We start from the raw sequence: 17,184 nt of genomic DNA, 5'->3' as shown, positions 1-17,184 counted from the left end.
ATTTACCATTTGTGCACATTCGTTTTTTTCCTCCCCTTCTTCCAAGACCCATAACTTTTTTATTTTTGCTTCCACATGAGGGCTGTATTTTGCCAGACGAGTTGTAATATAGGATAACTCCATTCATTTTACCAATGTATCCATCCAAGTGCTGTGAAATGGGGAGAAAATGCAATTCCACCATTGTTTATTCAGTTTTGACATTATGCCCCAATGGGGTGGTAATAATGACCTGACAACATGATTCTACAGGTCAGTTTGATTACGGTGATACCAAAAATTGTAAAGTATCAAACAGAATTAGGTTTGTGTCTCCATTCTCTGAGACCCTTTATTTTTTCATCAATGGAGCTGTATTAGGACTTGATTTATTGCGCGGTGAGCCTCAGTTTTCATTGGTCCAACTTTGGGTCCATGTCCAACGTTCTTATCCCATCATCTATTGTCAACTATTAGGTGCGCTTCCTTTTTTTTTTTGCTTTTCAGCGTTTACTGTATGTGAAAGTCAGGTTACAGTTTTTTTCGTATTGTTTTTATTAAGATGTATCAAGTAAATGTTTTGCTGCTCACTTCTCATGCCATTTTATACACTTACTATGAGAACGCTGTACCACATTAATATCACAGATGGCCGCTAGTATAACCCTTGCCAGATCTGTAAAATCTATATATACAGAGTATTAAAACTTTGACCTATGTACTTGGTGCTGTGAACTTCCTATTTCTTCTGTTTTTTTGAAGAGAGTGGGAGTGGTGGTGGCGGAGGATATCCTTGGTCCTTGGGGCGCCATGATTTCAGTCAGGAACCAGCCAGATTGGGTACAAGTATAGATTTATTCGCACCACACGTTTCATGGACAATCCGTCCCCTTCATCAGGTGTGAATCACAATTACCGCCGCCCACCACTCCCACTCTACAACATGGCTCCTGAGCTAGATGCTAGGAGTAGGCAGAGGGTGCTGCTGCGCTCCAGGATCACCATTAACCAATATTCATTCTCGGCATTGTGCCTGGTTTGCACAACCATCAGAGGTGAGTGCAACATCTCTCCCATCGGTCAGTCCTGGGTTTTCGTCACATGGAGCACTCTCTTTTCTTTGTATTTCTCTATTTTATTACCATACACCCAGTGACTTGAGTTGACTGCGGTTGGACAGACGTCATGTGATCTCAACATTATATTTTGCTGCTTTTGCGAAATCTTTTACTAATTTTTTGAGCATCGGTTGAAAATTTTGCCACATGTAACTGGTGGAATAATCTTTTTTTTTAATACCTTTTCCCTTGTGATGTTTTTTCACCTTGTCTACCTTTTGATCTAAAAGACAGATGTTAATATGAATTGGAAACTCTTTTAATTCTGTACTAAATGTTGTGTTTTAAGTTTAGCAAAGTTATGGGCATGTGAATTGCATGTGTCATGGCTAATCCTTCATTGAATGCTCTTTTAAAACATGGCTGCTATTGTGTGATCTGCTTTAGCTACTAGGTGCTACTGCAATAGAGGACAAGCTACAAGAAGGAGTGACCGATACCATCGCTAGTCTCCTACTGGCAAACATTAAGTTGTGGATTCTGACTGGAGATAAGCAGGGTAATGCTGGAAATTGTATATATTTACTGCATCATTGCTTTTAGCATGCTAATACTAGATGATGATTCTCAGCCACTTACTATGCTTAATTGTGTCTAAAGATAATGTGATAACGGTCAAAGCTTTGTTGTAATGGAGGGCTCTAGGCATTTACTGTATATTTAGGAGCTGTCTGCAGCCTCCACTAAAGGCAACCTACTGCTTTACACCAGGGGTGGGCAATTAATTTTCCCAAGGGGCCACATGAGAGGCCATGTCTGTTGTATAGGGCAGAACCAATAGGCTGAAATTCATTCTTCTCAATATTAATTTTAACATATTAATTATGATTATTTTATATTAATTGTATCACTCAACATCGAGCAGAATTAAGTATGCTGACACCTCCCTTATATCCAATATGAGCCCACACACAGCCCTCCTATGTACAGTATGATCCAATATGCAGCACCTCCTACATACAGTATAAGCCCACACACAGCCCCCTATGTACACTGTTTTCAGCCAATTGGCTGTCTCGGTCCGCAAGCCAAACTGGAACAGCCAGAAGGGTGGATGTGGCCCACAGGCCGCACTTTGCCCAGGTCTGCGCTATACTGAGCTAAACAGCCCTGTATGTAGTGAACTCCCTTTATTGGAAGCTGGAGGTGGCCAGAATGTGATGCTTTAACTCTTTCCCTACCAAGAACATATATTATATAATTTTCTATTGAAAGTTATATATGAAAGCAAGAGTCACATCTTGGTCTTGTTGTAAAGCTATGATCTAGCCCAAAATAGAGAAACCTTAAAGGGGTTATCCGGGACTTTTAAAAAAATCCCAGTGTGTTTTAATGATAAATGCAACCTTCTTTCTAATTACCTTGCGCTGGTGATACTGCCTGTGAGCGGCGCTATCGGTGGCCACTCACAGGCATCACGTGACCCCATGCTGACATCACGACAAGTGAGGCGTGACTCGGCACTGGGGTCCCCGCGATGGCTGCTGGGTTGTGGACGGTGTTACCCCACGCATCACATCCAGCATCCAGCACGCACTGTTCCAATGAATGAGGAGAGGGAGAGCGTGCGGTGGATGCCTAGTGTGACGCGCGGGGTATCCCCGCCCACAACCCAGCAGCCACTGGTGGAACGCGGAAGAGGGACCCCCGGCTGCAGCCGCAACTTGTCGTGACGTCAACGAATGTCAACGCCTGCTGCAGCCGGGGGTCACGTGATGCCGCCGCTCACAGGCAGTATCAGCAGCGCAAGGTAATTAGAAAGAAGCTTGTATGTATCATTAAAGCTAGTCAGGGTTACTAGTGGGGTGCCTCAAGGGTCTGTCTTGGGCCCTATATTATTTAATATATTTATTAATGATCTAGTGGAAGGGTTGCATAGTAAAATAGCAATATTTGCAGATGATACTAAACTTTGTAAAGTAGTTAATACAGATGAGGATAGGGCACAGCTACAGGAGGATTTAGATAATTTGGGGAGTTGGGCCAAAAAATGGCAAATGGGGTTCAATGCCGATAAATGTAAGGTCATGCACATGGGAAAGAAAAACAGCAGTCACCCATACATATTAAATGGGAAACCGTTGGGGAAATCTGACATGGAGAAGGACCTGGGCGTCTTGGTTAACAGCAAATTAAATTGGAGTGCCCAGTGTCAGGCAGCAGCTGCGAAGGCAAATAGAGTCATGGCATGCATCAGAAGAGGAATAGGGGCATATGATGAGAACATTGTTCTTCCTCTGTATAAAGCGCTGGTAAGGCCGCACTTAGAATATTGTGCACAGTTCTGGGCTCCTGTGCTCAGGAAAGACATATTGGAGCTAAAGAGGGTACAAAGGAGGGCGACTAAGGTAATAAAGGGAATGGAGGGACTAGAATACCCAGAGAGGTTGTCAAAATTAGGCCTATTTACTTTGGAAAAGAGAAGGCTTAGGGGAGACCTCATAAACATGTATAAATACATCAGGGGGCAGTACAGAGATCTCTTCCATGACCTGTTTATACCAAGGGTGGTGACAATGATGAGGGGGCACACTATGCGTCTGGAGGAAAGGAGGTTCCTGCACCAGCATAGAAGGGGATTCTTTACGGTCAGAGCCGTGAGACTCTGGAACTCTCTGGGAGAGGAAGTGGTGATGTCCAACTCACTTAATGAGTTCAAGAGAGGCCTGGACGCCTTTCTTGAGAACAATAAAATTACATCTTATGCTTAGTGATAGTTAATTAATCCAGGGATTTAATCTGACTGCCAGATTGGAGTCGGGAAGTGAATTTTTCCTCAATGATGTAAATTGGCCTATACCGCATGGGGTTTTTTTGCCTTCCCCTGGATCAACGCTGCGGAATAGCTGCAGTTCACAAGAAATAGGCTGAACTGGATAGACGCTTCTCTTTTTTCGGCCTTATAAACTATGTAACTGTGTAAAAGCACAAAGTACCGGACAACCCTTTTAAGTGGTGGTGGCAATATGCAAGCATTGTAAAGAGTACAAATTTCTCCAATTCTCTGTATGCAGTAGTAAATATGGACTATTGAATTGCATGCTATTGTCATGATTATTTCCCCTGTATCATATGGCTATAAGTGGAGATCATCGCTCTTTTGTTGTACTTCCCAGCATCTACAAGTATTGGGTCTTATGAAGTCTCATTATTTCTTTTCTAATGGTAAAATATGTTTCTGCTAAACTGGAAAACAGTTATAAAAATGCTTCCACACCTTCATCCTTCTCCATAAAGACCATGATCACTTGGACAGATTAGCTATAGTGTGGAAGTTTTAGAAAATCCACAGCAGAAGTGGATTGGTATGTATTGGTCATCACATCAAGACACTGATTACCTCCAGTATAGTTCTACTGAGCTAGGCTGTGGATATATACCGTATTTTTCGGACTATAAGACGCACCTAGGATTTAGGGGAAAATAGAAAAAAAAGTAAGCAAAAAATGTGGTCAAGATGCACTGTTAAGGGAGAGGGGGCCTGCTGCTGACACTGTTATAGGGGTAATGTCCCCCAATTCTGTTAATATCCCCCATGCTGTTATATGTGGCCCTCATCCCCATCCTGATATGCATGGCACCCCAATCCCCCATCCTGGTATGCATGACACCCCAATCCCCCATCTTGGTATGCATGACACCCCAATCCCCCATCCTGGTATGCATGGCATCCCCCCTGATCCCCATCCTGATATGCAAGGCACCCCTCATCCTGGTATGCATGGCACCCCTCATCCTGGTATGCATGGCACTCCTCTTCCTGGTATGCATGGCACCCCTCATCCCTCTTCCTGGTATGTATGGCACCCTACATCCCTCATCCTGGTATGTATGGCACCCTTCATCCCTCATACAAGTATGCATGGCACCCCTCATCCAAGTATGTATGGAGTCATTCCATGTCAAGTGGACCAGTGGTCCCCACTCGACCTTCTCCGATTTTGCTGAAAATTTCTAAGGATGTACATGTATGTTTGAAAAGAGGTTCTGTAAATTTTTAGGGCCAGTTCTCAAATACATTGGGCACTGTTGACCTTTCACTGGAGGTTCCACCAAGCCTGCGGCTTCAGCTAAGAAGATTTTGCAAACTTTGGCACATAGCCATTAGAGTTCTATACTGGCTATGATGCTGAAATTTGGCATACTAGCTCAACTTTTGCTGCTAAACACGATAAAATTATTACCGGCTATGACAAAACAATATTTCGGACGCAATTTTGAGTCAAAGTAGCTTGTAAAACGCGTCGCATAAAATTTATGCCAAACTTTGCCCATATATAACTCAAGACCAAAAACCAATAGTAACTGGTGCTTTGCCCTGTACACCAAACATCTACATGACTTTGCATTGCTGCAATATCACGGTCAAACCATATGTATTTGTGGAAATATTCACACCCACATATGATGAAAAACTTAAAAAAAAAAACGAATTTTACCTATTTTTAGGTCAAATTCCTCAAAAAGGGTACCCCTAAAATATATTAATTCTGATATCATTAGAAAGAGCACATTTTTCTCTACAAGGATCATTGTTTTTTTTTTTGGAGTCTCTCAGTTTAAGAAAAGAAAAATGCCACTGAACATGGTGTTATTTATTAATAAGCAATGAATGGTAACTGCACTATTCAAACCCTTGCGTTGGTTCATGGTGGTTATACCACAACCAATTCCCTAAGAATTGGTATTATAATCCTATTAAGAATTGTAATAATGCTGTCTTTCGAGAATTGGCAGCCGCATCGCCTAGGAGCCATGGCCGATAGCCGTGCAAGGCCAGCCGCGGGCGGTCTCTTTATCGCAGGTTCCGAAGCCTGAGGGTGGGTGTCTTTGCCTAGGATCCCAAGCCTAATATTGGGTATCTTTTGTTGGTTCCCAAGCCATAATGTTCAGTCTAAGTGGTCTGGAATTGTTGCTGCGTTTGCAACATAATCGGTTCAGAGAAGCTGTATTGTCGGCCCATTGCTGTTGCAGCTGGTGCTGGAATTATTACAATGATTGACTGCTCGGGAATCCAGCATGTATCATTTCTCACAGGCCAGTGAAAGAAGCTAGCTGGTCCATGAGGATGCATAAAATTTATTAATGCATCATGGTCGTCGACTGAAATTTCAGAAATATTTCCAATCCACCAGTTCCTATCGTAAATGCAGGCAATGTATTGCCCTGGCTGGAGGTTTGCAATTGGCACAAAAGGCATTTCTGATCTGACAGATCTATCTACATGAGCAATGAAAGATGATGGGTCATTTGACACCCTTGAAATGCGAATCTTTTTGTCATCAATTGGCACAAACTGTTGATTTTCTCTTGTTCCAGCAATTGTATGTCCATCTTTGAACCTTTCCTCTTGAACTACCCGTATTTCGTCAATTTTTTCTTTTGGAAAAAAAAAAAATTTGACTCCATGCAGTTGCTCGTTGCAAAAGTTGAATAAATCCACCGGGGTCAGTATTTGGTTTTCAGTTGGGCGTTGAAGACTGGCACGAGCTGCCAACCTCTTTGCTGTCCCTCCAATCCCATCACAGGGTGACTTTCCATGACTGGTACCAAAAAAATTCCATTCAGCGCTGATATTGAAATCAGCATTGTGGTGGCACAAGTTGAGAAAATTTTTGAAATTTTTGTACTGGGCTGCAGATCCATCGCTGAAGTAGTGGATATGATGAATCCCATAGATGAGAGTCTTGAAATACTCCACAATTACTGTTAAGAAAGTGTGGACTGCAACTGTGTCATGTCGTGAGCAATCACTGATTATGCACAAGCTGATGTTCTGCGCAGCTTCACCATTTAACTCCTTGAAGTAAATTACAAATGGGTGTACTGTAGCTTGACTATTTTCCCAGTGGAAACCTTGAATGGCATCTTGAACAATAAATGAGTAATTTTCAGCAAAGTCCATAAGGATCACAAGCTCTCCAGGTCTCAGATTTTCCTTCAACGATTTCAAATAGCTACTTTGATGCTTGGCGATGTAGTGATGGCTACAAAGTTTAGAAATTTTCAAAACCAATTCTTCAATGAAATCTTCTATAGTCAGTTGTTTGGTATCAAGCGTGTCTCGATCAGTGTGAATCCATTGTTTGAACTCAATAATATCTTCAGGGTCACTGTTGACAAACACGTTGACTAGAAATTCTTTTAAAACTTCAAGACCCGGGCATTTATCACAACGGCCAAGCATACAGTCCTTGGATTCAATTCCACAGACCATTTTGCATATGAGCTCTTTGTAGTCATCATTGATTGGGCATGCTGCAAGCATTAGTTTGACATTTTGGTGAATGGTACACACACAAACGGAATGTGTTCCAGCAGATCCAACGGTTACGCACCACTTTGGCCGAAGCTCACAAAACTTGGAAAATCCAATTTCAGGGCCATTCCGATCCCGATAGGCAACAAACATTTCCCTCATATTGCTCAGTAATAGTCGCTTTTGCATCTGCTTTTTTTCTCCTGCTATTCGCACTGATACATAGTCTTTTTTACCAGGGCACATTCGACTGAATTCATCATCCTCAAAAAATGCCTGCACTTTTTTCTTCACTTCCTCAGAAACTTTCTTGCCACACTTGATTCTAGGTAAGGCTAAGATCCCATGTTCACATTTAAGCTTTCGAGCTTGTTTGACCATTCGTTCAGAGACACCGAATTCGTCTGATATAGCCTTAATGGACCAACTTTTAGGTGCCAATGTCAAGATTTGGACCTTTTCTGCCCGACTGGACACCTGCAGCTTTTGCTTCAAATCTGCCAAAAGGTGATTGTAATCCAGACACATATTGCACTGTGCTGTTTTGTTTGCTCAATGTCTTTCGGCTCAAGCCCTCTAATTGAAGCAATCTTGCTAGAAAATGCATTTTGTACCTGGCTTATCTTTCTCCTTGCTTATCCAAGTGAATCCCGCTGGCTTACCCGTGAATATTTCAGAGGAGAGATGCCAATGGATGTTAAGCTTGAATTTAGACTTTCAGGAGAACATTCCATTCCATCTGGATCTGATTCAGAGGAAACTGGATCAGCTGATTTTTTCCTGTTAGCAAATTCTTTTTGACATGATGCACGCATCTTCTGGCCAGGCTTCACATCATTCTTTGTAAATTCGTTGAACTGGTCAGCTGCTAACAAATTGATAGCTCGCAAATTCTTTTTGGTGTTATGACTTTTCTTCCCAAAAGGACTGCAACACGATTTTTGCAAATGCTCATATTTGGTCAGGAATGAAGCTTCATGGTGTAAACAGATTTGTGAATGTTCGTCAAAATTTAGTCCCACTCGTCGACGCAGCAATTTCTGTTCATCCAATCCAAAGCTTGTAAACAATTTCAACTCATCCTTGCTATGGGTGAATGTCTTAAGGTGGCACTTCGAATTGTTCGCAAGGCCGATAGAGCACTGGGCCGATTCTTCATTAATTTCATTCTCCATCGCTAAAAAATAAATAATATATGCATTAAAATGTAACAATAGTCAATAACTTTTCATAAACAAAAAGGTTTATAGGTTTTTGATTATAATAGACATTGCTAGCAACAATACAACTCTGTAACATGTGATAAGAATCTGAAAATCAAACACAAAATCAATGCATTACGCGCATAAATAACACCATGTTCAGTGGCATTTTTCTTTTCTTAAACTGAGAGACTCCCAAAAAAAAACCAATGATCCTTGTAGAGAAAAATGTGCTCTTTCTAATGATATCAGAATTAATATATTTTAGGGGTACCCTTTTTGAGATATTTGACCTAAAAATAGGTAAAATTCGTTTTTTTTTAAGTTTTTCATCATATGTGGGTGTGAATATTTCCACAAATACATATGATTTGACCATGATATTGCAGCAATGCAAAGTCATGTAGATGTTTGGTGTACAGGGCAAAGCACCAGATACTATTGGTTTTTGGTCTTGAGTTATATATGGGCAAAGTTTGGCATACATTTTATGCAACGCGTTTTACAAGCTACTTTGACACAAAATTGCGGCCGAAATATTGTTTTGTCATAGCCGGTAATAATTTTATTGTGTTTAGCAGCAAAAGTTGAGCTAGTATGCCAAATTTCAGCATCATAGCCAGTATAGAACTCTAATGGCTATGTGCCAAAGTTTGCAAAATCCTCTTAGCTGAAGCCGCAGGCTTGGTGGAACCTCCAGTGAAAGGTCAACAGTGCCCAATGTATTTGAGATCTGGTCCTAAAAATTTACAGAACCTCTTTTCAAACATACATGTACATCCTTATAAATTTTCAACAAAATCGGAGAAGGTCGAGTGGGGACTGTTATGTTCTGCTACCAGAGCTAAGGAAAGAGAGGAGATCTGTCCCTACGATAGAACTCAGCTTAATCCCTACGATGTAACAGGGGACCTGATCCTGCGATCAGACCTGCTAAAGTCCTAAGCTAGTCTGTACGGAGACCTATAGATGTGGGGAAGGAATCCCTACAAGTACTAAGGACTGGGAGGAATATGGGACACCTCCTAACAGAAATAGTAGCAGACAGACGAACAAACAAAATATATAGAACATAGAGGTCAGTAGACCAAGCAAACTAACAGAGCAAGACACAGAGCACAGGCTAGCTAGAAAGTAGATATACAATGAAGTCCAGCAAAGCCAGAAGGGCGGAGCAGGATTAAATAGGCCAACAAGGTCATGTGACCAGCAAAGGAAAAAAGACCTAAGAGCAAGGTTCTAACAGTACCCCCCCTTCTAAGAGGATCCTCCGGATCCCCTAGGACCAGGCTTATCAGGAAATCTCCTGTGAAACGCTCTGATAAGTCTGGACGCGGAAACATCATCCGACCTCACCCAAGAGTTATCCTCGGGACCGAAACCTTTCCAGGCCACAAGATACTGCAAACTACCTCTATACCGTCTAGAGTTAAGGATGCGAGAAATTTCATATTCCCCGTCCTCCACCACCGGAGGAACAGAGGCAGAGGCGTCACAATCCGATACAACAGCTTTTTTCAACAGAGAGACATGAAATACCGGATTCATTCTCCAGGAGGTAGGAACCTCCAACCTAACAGCAGATTGGTTGACAACCTGAAGCACCTTAAAGGGCCCTACAAACTTGGGACCCAATTTCTTTGAAGGAATCCTCAACCGCAGATTCCTAGAGGACAACCAAACCATGTCACCAACAGCGAACAAAACCTCCTGTCGTTTCCTATCAAAGTAGTCTTTAGATTTTCTGTTGGCCTCCTGAAGATTACCACGCACATCCGTCCAAACTCTCTCCAAATCACCGGAAAAATTCTCCTCCTCAGGCACGGCAGATCCCAACTTGGAGAACGACCCAAACGACGGATGTCTCCCAGAACAACAAAAAAAAGGCGAACAACCAGCAGAAGAAGATGTATGATTGTTCAGAGCAAATTCAGCAAGTGGCAGAAACTCAGACCACCCCTCTTGATTGTCTGCCACAAAACAACGCAAGAACTGCTCAACATCCTGGTTTTTCCTTTCTGTCTGGCCATTAGATTCAGGATGATATCCGGACGAGAACGACAAATGAACTCCCAACCTATCACAAAAGGCACGCCAAAAACGAGCCACGAACTGAGGACCCCTATCAGAAACAATGTCAGTAGGAACGCCATGAAGTCTGACAATTTCCTTGACAAAGGCCTTAGCGAGAGTTTTAGCGCAGGGCAGTTTGACGAAAGGAACCAAGTGACACATCTTGCTAAAACGGTCCACGACCACCCAGATGACAGTAAAACCCTCAGAGGGGGGAAGGTCAGTTATAAAGTCAATAGCCAAATGTGTCCAAGGAGCACTGGGAACCTCCAAAGGACAAAGCAACCCCGCAGCAGGAGTATGTGAGGACTTAGATCTAGCACATATAGTACATTGACGCACCCACTTAATGACTTCCTTCTGCCATCCAGGCCACCAAAAACTGCGACCCACCAGTCTCTTGGTCTCAGAGATTCCGGGATGACCTGCCAACCGAGATTTGTGACACTCAACAAACAAATCTCTCCTAAAGGTCCCAGGCACAAACAACCTCCCATGAGGAGTGTTAGAAGGGGCATTCTCCTGTGCTTTAAGAATCTCATTTTCCAAAACGGAGTCCAAAGCAGCTATCACAACACCTTCTTGTAAAATGTTCTCCTCTTTCTCAGCACCGACTATGGGAGAAAAACTGCGAGACAAGGCATCCGCCTTAACATTCTTAGTACCAGGGATGTAAGTAATGGAGAAATTAAACCGCGAGAAAAACAGTGCCCACCTAGCCTGACGGGCATTCAGGCGCTTGGCAGCATCAAGATATATCAGATTTTTATGATCCGTAAGAACCTGAACGGGAAATTCCGCACCTTCCAAGAAGTGGCGCCAGTGTTCAAATGCGAGTTTAATAGCCAATAATTCCCGATTACCAATATCATAATTCAGTTCAGTCTCCGAAAATTTTTTTGAAAAAAAGGCACAGGGATGTAATCCATCCCCGTTATCCTGAGACAATACTGCGCCAACCCCCACAGAGGAAGCTTCAACCTCAACCAAAAACGGCCTAGTAACATCAGGCTGCATAAGGATGGGAGCAGAGGTGAACCTCTCCTTGAGATACACAAAAGCTTCAATGGCCTCAGAAGACCACTGAACCGCATCAGCACCTTTCCTGGTGAGATCAGTCAGAGGTTTGACAATACTAGAAAAATTTTTTATGAATTTTCTGTAGTAATTGGCGAAACCCAAAAACCTCTGTATCGATTTCAAACCAATAGGCCTAGGCCATTCCTGCACAGCCTGAACCTTAACCGGATCCATCTCAAAACCTTTGCTGGAGATAATGTAGCCCAAAAAACTAATTCTCTGTACAGCGAACTCACATTTCTCCAGCTTAGCAAAAAGCGAATTGTCCATTAATAACTGTAATACCTCACGCACGCTCCGCCAATGAGACTCCAGATTTGGCGAATAAATCAAAATGTCATCCAAATACACAACCACATTTTTACCGATCAAAGGTCTAAGGATGTCATTAATCAGATTCTGAAAAAATGCAGGAGCATTAGTAAGACCAAAAGGCATAACCAGATTCTCAAAATGACCCACAGGAGTGTTAAAAGCAGTCTTCCATTCATCACCCTCCTTCATGCGCAACAGATTGTATGCACCCTTAAGGTCAATTTTAGAGAACCACTTGGCCCCCATTAACTGGTTAAACAGATCAGGAATCAATGGCAGTGGGTAAGGATTGCGTACAGTAATTTTGTTAATCTCACGAAAATCCAGACAAGGACGTAAACCGCCGTCCTTTTTTTTTACAAAAAAAAATCCAACCGCCACAGGAGACTTAGAGGGCCTAATGTGACCAGCGGCCAAACTTGTCTGTATGTATTCCTCCAAAGCCTTCCTCTCAGGAATAGTAAGGTTAAATAAACGACTTTTAGGAAGAGTCGCTCCAGGGACAAATTCAATAGAACAATCATAGTCTCTATGGGGAGGCAAAACCTGCGATTCCTTCTCAGAAAAAACTCTCCAAAAATCCTGAATAGGAACAGGCAATTCTCCCCTATCCAAAGCTGCAATACGCCCGTTACAACACTTGTCATAACATTTATGGCTCCAGGATTTAATTTCACTGGTAGACCAATCCAGTACAGGATTGTGAAATTTTAACCAGGGCAATCCCAATATTACTGGAGAAGGCAAGTTATTCAACACTACCAAATCCAATTTCTCATGGTGAACACCATTAATAGTGAGAGGAAATTCACAGACCTTGAGAGTAATATTCTTCAAAGGGGAACCATCCACAGAAACCACAGCAATGGGGGATGATAAAGGTTCAGGTTTTAAATTGAGTCTTTCCACGAATCCCCCATCAATTACATTCAGAGTAGACCCGCAATCAACAAACACCCGAAATTCCATTAATTTTTTCTGAGCAATCGTGGAAGCAGCTAAAAATATACCCTTGGAATTTAAACAGGCAATACGGGCGTGACTGACCATTTTTTTTTCTTTCTTCATACGAAGCTCACAGCCTTTAATCAAATGACCAGATTTTCCGCAATAGAAACACAAGCCTTCAGAAAATCGACGATCTTTTTCTTGAGAGCGAGGTGCCACCGATCCAATCTCCATCGGTTCACCACTGTTAGTACACACATTCTCATAACCAGAAACTGACATAGCAGAGGATTTGCTCTCATTAACCCTTGCACGCAGTCTTCTATCCACCCGTATAGCTAATTGCATAGCCTGTTGCAAATCTTCAGGTGTAGGATAAGCAATTAGCAGGTCTTTAACCCTTTCACTGAGCCCAGCAAGAAATAGACTTTTCAGAGCAGAATCGTTCCACCCTGTTTGAGTAGACCAACGACGGAAATGAGTACAATATTTTTCCACATTACCTGATCCTTGTTTTAAACGTCTCAACTCGGTCTCAGCTGATGCGACACGGTCAGGATCATCATATAATAGTCCCAAAGCAGAAAAAAAACTATCCACTGATCTGAAGCATGAATCACTAGGTTGCAAAGAAAAGGCCCACTCCTGAGGCTCTTTGCGCAAAAGTGACATTATGAACCCTACGCGCTGGGATTCATCCCCAGAGGACTTAGGTCTCAAACGAAAATACAATATGCAAGCATTTTTAAATGAAAAAATTCTCGGTGTTCACCAAAAAATAAATCCGGCAAACATACCTTAGGCTCCAAGAAATGTGCTCCAGGACAGTTACTCACGTGCTGACGGAGCTCGGCCACCTCCAGAGAGAGTCCCTGCAGGCGATGAACCAAATCCTGAACCGACACCATGATGGAACAGAAAAATCTTTCCTTAGAGAATTTGCTGGCTGGACTTACTGTTATGTTCTGCTACCAGAGCTAAGGAAAGAGAGGAGATCTGTCCCTACGATAGAACTCAGCTTAATCCCTACGATGTAACAGGGGACCTGATCCTGCGATCAGACCTGCTAAAGTCCTAAGCTAGTCTGTACGGAGACCTATAGATGTGGGGAAGGAATCCCTACAAGTACTAAGGACTGGGAGGAATATGGGACACCTCCTAACAGAAATAGTAGCAGACAGACGAACAAACAAAATATATAGAACATAGAGGTCAGTAGACCAAGCAAACTAACAGAGCAAGACACAGAGCACAGGCTAGCTAGAAAGTAGATATACAATGAAGTCCAGCAAAGCCAGAAGGGCGGAGCAGGATTAAATAGGCCAACAAGGTCATGTGACCAGCAAAGGAAAAAAGACCTAAGAGCAAGGTTCTAACAGGGACGAGTTTTAAAACTGGTCCACTTGATGTGGAATGACCCCATGGCACCCCTCATCTTGGTATGCATGGCCCCCTCATCCCTCTCCCTAATATGCATGGCATCCCCATCCCTCATTCTGTTATGCATGGCACCCCTCATTCTGGTATGCGTGTCCCCCCTCATCCCTCTTCCTGGTATGTATGGCATTCTTCATCCCTCTTCCTGGTATGTATGGCCCCCCTCATCCCTTTTCCTTGTATGCATGGCACCCCTCCATCCTGTTATGCTTGGCACCCCCTGATCCCCATCACTCTGCACACAAAAAAAAATAAACAATTATACTCACCTCTTTGCTGCCGACACTGATCTCACTGTGTGTGCCGCGCATAGCATCACTGCCATGCGCCCTCACACTGTGAGATACTGTGCCGGAATAGTCACTGCTCCCCATGCCAGGACTGTGTGCATGGGGAGCAGTGACCATTCACTCTCCTTAATAGTGCGCACACTGTAGCCGCAGCGCGGCTCCTGCTGCGGCCGGCGGTCACGTGTGCCCGCTATTAAAGAGCATGAATATTCACTACAACCCATGGGAGTGGGTCGTAGTGAATACTCATGGTCTTTAATAGCGGGCACACATGACCTCCGAGCGCAGCGGGAGCCGCGCTGCTGGTACAATGTGCGCGCTATTAAGGAAAATGAATATTCACTGCTCTCCACGACCAGGGACGTGGGGAGCAGTGAATATTCATTTTCTTTAGTAGCGGGCACAGTGTAGGCTGCAGCAGGTGGTTGCTACCTCTTGTGAGCCGCTCATCCCCCGCTGCCGCTCCACACACACCCCCCACCATCCACAGCAATAGTATACATATATATATTCGGACTATAAGACGCAGCCCCCACTTTCCTCCAAAATTTTGGAGGAAAAAAGTGTGTCTTATAGTCCGAAAATTACGGTATATACAGTTCAAACCAGAAGTTTACATACACTATATAAAAAGACACATATGAATGTTTTTCTCAATATCTGCCATGAAATCCGAGTAATCCTTTCCCGTTTTAGGTCAATTAGGATTACCGCAATTTTTAATATTTTGCCAAATGCCAGAATAATGAGAGAAAGAGAATTTTTATTACTTACTGCAAAGTCAAAAGTTTACATACGTTTCATTAGTATTTGGCACCATTGCCATTAAACTGAATGACTTGGGTTAAACGTTAGGGATATCCTTCCTCAAGCTTCTCACAATAGTTGGTCGGAATTTGGGCCCATTCCTCCTGACAAAACTAGTCTAACTGATCCAGGTTTGTAGGTCGCCTTGCTCGCACCTGCCTTTTCAGCTTTGCCCATAAATTTTCAATAGGATTGAGATGAGAGCTTTGTGATGACCACTCCAAAACATTGCCTCTGTTATCCTTAAGCCACTTTGTTACCATTTTGGCAGTATGCATCTGGTCATTGTCCATTTGGAAGACCCATTTCTGCCCAAGCTTTAACTTCCTGGTTGATATCTTGAGATGTTGCTTCAGTATTACCACATCATCTTCTTTTCTCATGATGCTATCTATTTTGTGAAGTGCACCAGTCCCTCCTGCAGCAAAACAACCCCACAACATGATGCTGCCACCCCCCGTGTTTCACAGTTGGGATGGTGCTTTTAGGCTTCCAAGCTTCTCCCTTTTTCATCCAAATGTAACGATGGTCATTATGCCCAAAAAGTTAAATTTTTGTTTCATCAGACCACTGGACATGTCTCCAGAAATTAAGGTCTTTGTTCCTGTGTGCATTTGCAAACATTAATCTGTTTTTTTTTATGTTTCTTTTGGAGTAATGGCTTCTTCCTGGCTGAGTGGCCTTTCAGCCCATGTTGATACAGTACTCGTTTCATTGTGGATATTGACACAATCTTACCAGCTTCCGCCATCATCTTCACAAGGTCTTTTGCTTTTGTCCTTGGGTTGATATGCTCATGTCGGACCAAAGCACGGCCATCTCTGGGACACAGAACCCGTCTGCTTCCTCAGTGGTATGATGGCTGGACAGTCCCATCTTGTTTGTATAATGGTTTGTACAGATGAACGAGACACCTTCAGGTATCTTGAAATTGTACCCAAGGATGAGCCAGACTTGTGCAAGTCCACAATTCACTTCCTGATATCTTAGCTGATTTCTTTAGACTTTCTCATGATGCAACACAAAGAATCAGTGTGTTTCAGGTGTGCATTAAATACATCCACAGGTGCGTCTCTAATTAACTCAGATGTTGCCAAAAAAGCAGAAGCTTCCAAACACATGACATCATCATATGGGCAGTCCAGAATTGTTTAAAGGCATAGTAATCTTAATGTATGTAAACTTTTGACTTTGCAGTAAGTAATAAAAATGCCATAAAACATTTTCTCTCTCTCATTATTCTGGCATTTGGCAAATATTAAAAACCAATGCTTTCTGGCTGATGTTTTGGTCACTTTTGAATGTTGGTTGTGCTTTCACACTCGTGGTAGCATGAGACGGACTCTACAACCCACAGAAGTTGCTCAGGTAGTGCAGCTCATCCAGGATGGCACATCAGTGCGAGCTGTGGCAAAAAGGTTTGCTGTGTCCGTCAGCGTAGTGTCCAGAGGCTGGAGGCGCTACCAGGAGACAGGCCAGTACACCAGGAGAAGTGGAGGGGGCCGTAGGAGGGCAACAACCCAGCAGCAGGACCGCTACCTCCGCCTTTGTGCAAGGAGGAACAGGAGGAGCACTGCCAGAGCCCTGACAAATGACCTCCAGCTGGCCACAAATGTGCATGTGTCTGCACAAACAGTTAGAAACCAACTCCATGAGGGTGGTATGAGGGCCCAACG

The 17,184-nt window shown here is 43.1% G+C and overlaps 1 protein-coding gene across 1 annotated transcript in view; it reads left to right on the top strand.

Moving 5' to 3' along the window:
* The window catches only part of ATP8B4 (ATPase phospholipid transporting 8B4 (putative)), a 336,358-nt gene that overhangs the window by 271,202 nt on the left and 47,972 nt on the right, over positions 1 to 17,184 (top strand). Inside the window, 1 exon segment of the mRNA XM_073653088.1 lies at positions 1,485 to 1,596. Within this exon segment, the coding sequence (XP_073509189.1) occupies positions 1,485 to 1,596 (112 nt within the window).

The sequence above is a fragment of the Phyllobates terribilis genome, unplaced genomic scaffold, assembly GCF_046119375.1.
Source record: "Phyllobates terribilis strain yellow unplaced genomic scaffold, ASM4611937v1 Scaffold_11__3_contigs__length_659146591, whole genome shotgun sequence".
Lineage (NCBI taxonomy): Eukaryota > Metazoa > Chordata > Amphibia > Anura > Dendrobatidae > Phyllobates > Phyllobates terribilis.
The sequence above is the reverse complement of the archived record's forward strand: the minus strand, read 5'-3'. Positions and strand labels throughout refer to the sequence as shown.